Source organism: Sinocyclocheilus anshuiensis, unplaced genomic scaffold (genome assembly GCF_001515605.1).
Source record: "Sinocyclocheilus anshuiensis isolate Anshui unplaced genomic scaffold, SAMN03320099.WGS_v1.1 scaffold566, whole genome shotgun sequence".
Classification (NCBI taxonomy): Eukaryota; Metazoa; Chordata; class Actinopteri; order Cypriniformes; family Cyprinidae; genus Sinocyclocheilus; species Sinocyclocheilus anshuiensis.
In genome coordinates, this window is record NW_015542410.1 from 1682945 (window position 1) to 1691942 (window position 8998).

The 8998-nt window shown below is 39.1% G+C and overlaps 2 protein-coding genes across 7 annotated transcripts in view; one reads left to right on the plus strand and one right to left on the minus strand.

The window, feature by feature from the left end:
- The window catches only part of LOC107693361 (protein FAM131B-like), a 28591-nt gene extending 23636 nt beyond the window's left edge, over positions 1-4955 (plus strand). For all 6 annotated transcript variants that reach the window (XM_016492709.1, XM_016492710.1, XM_016492711.1 and 3 more), the window contains 4 exons: positions 323-463; positions 2504-2787; positions 3394-3651; positions 4470-4955. In XM_016492709.1, coding sequence (XP_016348195.1) covers positions 323-463; positions 2504-2787; positions 3394-3651; positions 4470-4691 — 905 coding nt within the window. In that variant the 3' untranslated portion in view covers positions 4692-4955. The remainder of the gene's footprint in view (positions 1-322; positions 464-2503; positions 2788-3393; positions 3652-4469) is intronic.
- A 3159-nt stretch (positions 4956-8114) lies between these two features.
- Positions 8115-8998, minus strand: part of LOC107693266 (chloride channel protein 1-like) — a 33317-nt gene continuing 32433 nt past the window's right edge. The window contains exons 22-23 of the mRNA XM_016492573.1: positions 8932-8998; positions 8115-8831 (exon numbers count right to left, since the gene is read on the minus strand). The exon at positions 8932-8998 is cut by the window's right edge and continues 8 nt beyond it. Coding sequence (XP_016348059.1) covers positions 8364-8831; positions 8932-8998 — 535 coding nt within the window. The 3' untranslated portion in view covers positions 8115-8363. The remainder of the gene's footprint in view (positions 8832-8931) is intronic.

Consider the following 8998-nt stretch of genomic DNA (forward strand, 5'->3'; position numbering starts at 1 on the left):
TGACGTCACACAGACAGGCATCTGAGATCGGCTCGATTTGAGAAAGGGGTAAAGATTTTAGTAGATTAACAAAAAACCACTGCGTGGATTTTTATCATTTTAGGGTGGTTGTGTACACACACTGCCAACACACATTTCAGTTCAAACAACTTGTAAAAGTGCATGTAGCATTATATGACCCCTTAAAAACAACAACCCTAAACCCTAAACTATTGAATGGTTATTAAGAATTGGTAAGTGTTTAGTGGAGTCAGCCAACCACTAAGAATCTGTATATATTTAAAATGTTTATTTATCAAAATTGTTATCTTGCTTTTTGCAGGCATTTTGCAGCAGTTTGCCATTTCTGAGGCCACACTCTTAGCCTGGAACTCTATGGATGGAGAGAGTTTCTGTGCCGACTCCAACCAAGGCAGCGTGGCTCACCTCAGTGAGGTTAACCAGGAGAGCATCACCAGCAGAGGTGAGGGTCACAAACAACCACCTCATGCCATAACAGAATGAAGACATTGTTGGAGAGATTTATGATTTCTGTTTTGTTTGACTTTAGATGAAAAGAACAATCTTTTGTTAATCCACAGCTCAGATATTACAGTACACTCTAAAAAATGCTGGGTTGTTTCAACCCAACTGTTGGGTTAAATTTTGGTTACATTTTTAAATTAACTTTTTAACCCAACAGTTGGGTTAGTCCATATCTGACCCAAAATTGGGTTGAAACAACCCAGCATTTTTTAGAGTGTACAAGCACACACTTCTTAAGCACATCCTCGCATAATTATTACACTGGCAGCTCAAAAGCTTCTGAATATTAAGCTGCTTTTGCAGTAGGAACTGTTTGCATCTTTGGACAGGAGTCTCATAACCACACCTCTATGCTTCACTGATGTGAGCGCTTGGATATTTCTGCAGATTTGATTTATATTGTTTACCTAGCCTTGACTGATGTGCCTTCCAGTCCATTTGACAGGTCTAGAGCGCATTGCCAACACTTTATTTATTGTGTGGAGATGTGTCAGAGATGCTACAGTGACAGCTGCAGGCCCAAAGGCGATGGGGGAGAATCGCAGAACAGCAGTTTTCCTGAGGTTCAACTATCAGAGTTTATACAAGCCCTGGGTTGAAGCAAGGTTGCAGTGTAACACCAAACAAAAAGCATCTCTTTGGCCAGATTATGTCAAAATAATGAGGATTTTGTGTAGCGGAGAATTGTAATGATGAAAAACCATGAGTATAAAGATTTTTAAAGCAATAATGTATGGCTTTCTTTCATTTGAGGAACATTTTGAAGAATGTTGGTAACCAAAAAGTTTCGGCTCCCATTGACTTCCATCTTTCACGATAGGAGATGGACTAAAAATGAACTCCCAGAACTTACTGCCAGATTCTGGAAGATAAATTCTTGAAAGAGTGGTACAAGAGGATGTGATGCTGGTCCTTCAAGAGTCACGCTGTCTGTAAAGCCTATAAAAATCAGTCTTCATGTATTTCACAACACTTCAGCTTGTGATTCTTATTAAGTGAGGGTCATTTTTTGGATTTTTTACCCAAGCAAAGTCTCTGAGAACCTGATACATTGCACTTCTGGAGACTTCAAGTAGGTTGCAGTTCTGGAAAATGGTGGCGCTGGAGACTAAAAGGTTTCTGATGGTTTCAAACCTAATTCTTCCCCTTAATTCTTCATTCTTTTGCAGTTAACATGTGTCTTTTCTTCTCCACCTGTTTTTTTCTGCATTTCGCTGTCCCATGGTCATGCCTTAACTTTGCAAAATCTAGTATTGCATAAGTATTGCATCCTTCTCATGGGCATTTAATAATTTTTGACTTTCAGTCTGAGTTAAATCTCTTTTTTGGCTCATTTTATTTGTAAAAGAAAATCTGCTTAATAATTATGCAGACCTGAATATAAGGAGTTTTTCACTTCCAGCCTTCATCACTTAAAAATGATTAAATACTAAATTAACAGTAGTTATTAAGATTGATGTGGTTTGGAATTGGTCAAATGTCCTTGGAAAAAAAATATGATCAGAATATCAACTTGCCTCATAATTATGCATGCACTGTAGAACATAAAAAGGAATTTTAGAATATTTCAGATTTAAGGTCCATTCACACCAAGTACGATAACTGTACTGATAATGGTAAAGATATAGTTAAAAAATCATTTTAAATTTAAAAGAATAGCTGAGTACACACCACAACTATATTGATAACGACACAGAGGAATGCTATGGTTGGAAACACTTTCAGAACGACTTTTTTCCAGCTGATGAATGATATAAACATTGACAGCCAATCAGAATGCATCCTGCTACAAAGGGCTTGAGCATTTAAAGCGGCAGATGACATAACTGCAGCATGCGCTTATAATATACAGAACATTATTATTCATTGGTGTGGACGCTAATGTAGTTATTTTTCTAGAAACCACTTTGGTTCCAATCTGCATTTGAATTCTGCACTTCACCTTGTCTCTTCTTCGTTTTTCGTCTCTGTCCTTCAGACCACCCGTTGCATCATTCCTCTGCAGAAGTGTGGCCTCACACCTACGTCTCTCAAGGCCTTTACTGTCTCTCCTCCTCTGACGCGTGGGAGCCAATCAGCAACGAGCCCTCGGGCGTGGCTTCTCCCGCTGCTGGCTCTTATATCATGGCGGGCGGGGCTTCGGGAGAGGGTTATGATGGCTCCACCCACTATTTACCACAGCAGCAGCTGACACTGCAGCAGCAGAACCACCTACAGCAGCTCCAACAGTATCAGCAGCAGCAGCTCCTGCAGTATCAACAGGTTAGAAAACACACAGTTTGACATGCTGCCATGTTTACATGCTCAGAGGAACACTAGAGAGTTGTGTTTAGCTCTACCATTTGACCTCTTTTAGCCAGGTGTCATCTACAGGGTGGCGCTGTAGGTGGTCTTGCTGTATTTAGAACAGCAATTACTATGACTGAAAGGTGTGATGGAGTTCAGGTGTTACGTCTCTATGGGTAGACTATTCAGTGCCTGATTAGAAATTCTTTAAAATCATTTTAAAATGTATAGAATTATATATAAAGAATAATGTGTAATATATGTAATAAGAAAAGTTTCTTGAGCTACAAATTTGCATATTAGAATGAAAATTCTAATGTTTACTGTACTTTTGATCAAATGAATGCAGCCTAAGAAATTTCTTTTAAAATCACTAATCTATTGCAATCAATCTAATCAAAATGTTTTTCATAAGATTTATAATCAAATATTGAAATAAAATAGTTTTAAATATTTTGATTAAAAAAATTCAATTACATCGACTGCAATGCTTGTTAGTAATGCAGTTCATTGCCTCATTAAAGATGTTCAGTACAAATTTTTTTGTTTTATGTAATTCTTTTTCCTCATTTCCTCTTGAAGTCTATGGAATATCGACTGCGCAGCGCCTCCCACTCCTTACAAGCTACGCCCAACAGCACTATTCACAGTTTGGGCCCGCCCACTCACCCGAGACTGGCTGACCTGTGGGCGGCAGCTCAGGTGGAGCCCCATCAGGTGGAGATGATGGGACACATGGGCATGACCATGGCCGAAATGGGAATGGCAGAAGTGTACGGCGAGGAATCTGTTTTAGAGAACGAATGCATCCCGGAGCAGCAAGAGGAAGAGGAAGCCAAGGTGAGATATTTTATTTCCACTTCCTTCACCACCAGCTCAGTGAGAATGTACTCACCCTTAGACCATCCAAGATTCAGATGAGGTTGTTTCTTCATCAGAACAAATTTGGAAGAATTTAGCATTACATCACTTACCACTGGATCCTCTGCAGTGAATGGGTGCCGTCAGAATGAGAGTACAAACAGCTAAAAAAAACATCCACACATCCATCAATGAATGTCTTGTGAAGTGATAAACTGTGTTCATAACTTCAAACTATTGCTTCAGGCTAATATACGAATTATCCATAATATTGCTTTCTCCACTGAAAATGTAATCTCGTCTGAATCAGGAGAGAAATATGCACAGATCAAGGACCGTTTACAAGCAAAAACAGTCCAAAACATTTCTAAACAAAAATGTTGGTGGATTTTCATGTGAAAAGACAACAGACTTTTTCCATTGGAAGAAGCATTATTATGGATTATGGTCTGGTATTTAGGCCAAAAATGACGGTTTAAAGTTAAAACACCTTAACGATGGATATGTTTGTTACAAACATGCAGCTTTTCGCTTCACAAGAGATGAATTGATGGACTGGAGTCGTGTGGATTACTTGTGGATTATTGTGATGTTTTTATCAGCTGTTTGGACTCATTCTGACGGCACCCATTCACTGCAGAGGATCCATTGGTGAGAAAGTGATGTAATGCTACATTTCTCCAAATCAGTTTTGATGAAGAAATAAACTCATCTACATCTTGGATGGACCGAGGGTTTGTTAATGTTTCAGCAAATTCGGTAAACTATTTCTTAATTTTTTTTCTCTCTTTCTCAAGGAGGATGACATAACACTCACCCTCGAACCCGAGTCGACATCCTTAACTCCTGCCCTGACCCCTCCACCTCAAAGAGAGGGCTCCACCCCACCTAGGGGCATGAGCCCAGGGCAAGCAGAGCCAGTGGCTGAGCACATGACCTATGAGGTCACATCCTGCGTCGTCCAATCGCTGGAGGAGAAGGAAGAAGAGGTGGCTGTTGTCGTTGTGGCAACCAACTGACAGTTCAAAAAACAAAACTGTCTGTGAAATAATCAACCAGTTAAGCTATTGTATACGCCCTTTTACCCCAGATGTGTACTCGTATGGACTGTCACATCAGGAACAGATTTATTCGTTATTAAACGCCGAAAGAACACGCTCTGAGCGCCAGGCGCATTTAAAGACTAAACGTGGGAGAGCGTCAAAGCCGGGATGATGCATTACATGTGCTGCTGCTGTTTTATGGCGGGAGCGCGGGAGTCCAAGGCCACTTGCGAATAAAAACGAAGAGTGCAATACTGAGAAATCAATACAACCAAAAGAAAGTGCATGTGTTTTTTTTTGAGTATTTAAGTGACTGAATTAACAGTATCCACATAGTAATAATATATATTGATTTTTGTAATAAAACTAAAAGCCAATGAAACAATATGTATTTGTATGTATATATAACATGTATGTATGTTAGTATGAATGTAAGAATGTATGTGTCTTTAAAGGTATATTCTGAAAAAACGTTACGAATTTGCCGTTTGCGTGAAGTGTCCCCTATGTACCTCCACACATTCGCACACACACACACACACACACACTTACACAAACACTGATGTACACACACGTACACACCCTGGAAAACATGTTTTTGCTCTTAATATATCCAAGCACAATACTGCCCAAATGGAAACAGTGCTGCCCTTTTCAACATCCTAACTGTATTGGTACTAAGACTTATGCACTACTATGGACATAAACGAATGTATTGTATCTTCTTAGCGACAGCCCGGTTCTGTCCTCAAGTTTTTGTTTTCTTCTGTTCTACGTTTTTTCACATCGATGTCTGCGTTTATCTGCCTGGCTGAGCTGCTCAATATTGATTTGCACTGAACAACAAAAGGAAAACTGAAGAGTCATCGTCATCATTCTGGGAAGTTCCATTAAGCTTCTCATGCAAAAAGAGGAGTAAACTTTGAGTACTTTTAATCCGTTGAGTCTGAGACTACGGGAAACCAAACTGGGAATCCTGAAGACAACTCATGGGTCCATTTTTTGGTGAACTAATATGTAGGAGCCATTTATGTCATGCATATTTCCCATGTTATTTACGTTATAGCTTTCCCTGTAGCTGACTTAATGCAAAGAGATAAACTCTCATTTTACCCTCATTAAAATCATGTGCTAATGGGCTAGTTGACATGTTCGGTCACAGTATGTTTTTGTCACGACAGACCATACGACTGTGGAAAGAAGTGAAAAGAAGGTGCTTTTCTGGTTAATGCTTGCAGGCTTTCCACTAATTATTTAATAAGCTGTAATTGAAATACCCGCTGCAGAAAGAAGTGCCCTCGACTACTAGTGTGCACATCTCAAACCTGTGTCGAAACTTATATACGCTCCAAAAGAGAGAGAGAAAAAAAAACCCGTTTTGGATGTGGCAACATTAACACTAATTTAGAGTTAGAAGGCATTTGGTTTAGCAACGATTGATATTCTTTGATGATTTTGAAAGTTTTGATTAATGCCGTTATGCAATGCTGAGGCAACATTTATTTTTCTATACTAATGAGGCCTGCGAGTTGTTGAGTTCTGAGTTGTCATTCTTTGTGATATTTCGACACATCGTAGGACTAGCGTCTGCCGAATGAGAGTCATTTTCACAGATCTAATGGCTGTGTTTGGAACAAAATTCGAGAGCAGGCGAAATGAGAAAGATTGAAGTGGATGATCTCTCAAAATCACGTCCTTTGGGAAGTACACTCTCAGCATCTTCAATGTCAGAGCTCTTTGTGAAATGTCCAAAAGATGGCAACGTTAATAGCTGACAGCAATGATGTCACAAGGTCATATTTCTGTCATATTCTGTGAAATATGATGCATTTAGTGCAGAATGGCAATGCGGTGAAATCAGAAATGGAGTTCTGATTATTGAGGAATATAAAATAAAGCTAGGTATAGCGATCTCGCAGATTCTTCAACTCCATTCGGTGTCATCCTGTAACCTCATTCAAATCATGTGCATTTTAATGTGCTGTAAATAAAATCCTTATTGTGAAGGTCTGTCTCATTTGTCAATGGCTATAGAGAGTTATCATTAAATTGTTTAGATAATATTAAGATTATTTTACACAATGATTCAAAAAATAATAAAAACATTTATCATTCCACATCGCTGACTAATCTAAAAAGTATGTGCGATAAACGTTTTTTAATCCAAATGTATCACTGTTTATTGAATTGTTAGTAATTCCTGGAAGATATGAGACAAAAACAATCAACGTTTCAAAGCTACATTAAGAAGCAAACATTTTTCTGTCGATATCTCATCACGCCAAGAAGGAAAGAGATGAATGAATAAATAAATGAATAAATATGACAAAAACAAACAAACAAACAAAAATGGAGGCAAATAAAGTTATTGCTCACAGACTGAACCGATATAAAATCACATTAAATTAACTGTAACATTTAAAAGAAGAAGAAAGCAGATCACATGAACCAACAGATTGTTCATAAACAGCAGGGTCCTTGGTTTAAAGACATGAGAGACACCTGAGAGAGATTTCAGAAAATGATGGATAGATGAAGGCAGGACATAAAGGGATGCATTAAGAAAGGACAGTGCGCACACCCTGAATTTGAACTGGAAAAGGGCACAAGGAAAATAGTTTCCAGGTGAAAAGAAAGTTCAGATTCTGAAAAGGATCTGAAAAGGATCAATGTGCCACCTGCTGGCCATGTTTTGTTCTTAAGATATTTTTGACAACTACTTCACAAACAGTGCAAATATTCTTTGTTGGAAATTGATTTTTTAAAAATAAAGGGTTCATATGAAATGATCTAGGTGTATGAAGACTTCAAGTGCTTTTATGAGGTCTGAAATAATGTCTGCTGCATGTAAACCTGGTTTAACATTATCATTTATGTCAGTAATGAAAATGTTCATGTTTTGGTGCTCCAATAAAATATTTTTTTAATATAATCAGCAAATGTTTGAAGATTCCCCATTTATGTTTTTTTTTTTACAATCCCACTGAAAAGAACTGCAGTCACACAGCAGTGTTACATTAAACTACTGAATGTCAAGGGAACACACTGAAAAACAAGAAATATTTGAAGTGTTATTGGGGAGAAAAAAAGAGCACCTATTTGAGCATAATCCCATGGGCAGTTTATATTTATTTACAGATTTTTTTAAGAGGAAAAGGAAAAAAGCAGAAAGAGGAAGAGGAAGAGGAAGAGCAAATGGTAGTGGAAGAGATTAAATTTATTTACAGAAATATTTAGAGGAAAGAGAAATAAACAGGGCAAGTGTAAGGAAGAAGAAGAACAAGAAAGAGGAAAAGAAAATTTACAGAAAATTCTAGAGGAAGAGGAGAAACTTCTTCCTCTAAAAATTCTGTCAATTTTCTTTTCCTCTTAAGTGGAAAAAAGAAAAAGAGGAAGAAATTAAGAAAGGAAAAGAAAATGATTTAAAGAAATGTATAGAGGGGGGAAAAAGAGGAAGAGAATAGAGGAAAAGGAAGCAGAAAAGAAAGCAGGAGAACAAACTGAGTGTGACTCAGGAAAAGAACAGACATTTTGAAACCTTTGAAATGAGCACATGAATAAAAAACATGAAATCGGTATATAAAAATAAAAGTGAACAAAAGTACACTGTTCACACCTTAAATAAAAGAAAAACAAACTTTACTTGTTCTAAAGGGGCTCCTCGTCCTCGTTTTCTTCACACTCCTTGTTCTCCGGGACGGGCTGCAGGGTGGAGAGAGGGATGGGGGGTGGAGGAGAGGAGGGCGGTAGGGTTGGGCTGCTATCGGGACTTCCTGTCTCACTCTCACTACTTCCTGTCCCGCTACTGCTGCCACTACTGCGTCCAGTCGTCGTGCTACTGCTGTTACCCACGATCACCTCTCGTTTCACACCCTCAATCCACACCTCCATCTCCTCCTTCTCTTGTTGCACTGGGGCCACTGGGCTCGGGGAATGGACGTGAGGGACCACGGGTGCGGACAGAGGCGAGGAGGGAGCTGTGGTGGAGCCGGGTGAGGATGGAGGGGAGGAGGCCTGAGGAGGCTTTGAAGCTTTACGAATTGTGCCACGGAAACTGGCCAGAGGGGGGCGCAAGCGTACGCCACTGCGTGTGGAGCCCTCGATGGCTTTTTGAAGCTGATGCAGAAGTAGAAATTAGGGTTAGACAATCTGGAAAATAAGAATTAACTAGCCATGACAACTGATGGATGGATGGATGGATGGATAGATGAGCTACCTCTTTCAGTGCCACGACTCCCACTAGTTTTCCAGTATTGGTTACATAGGCATGACTGAGGCCCAGC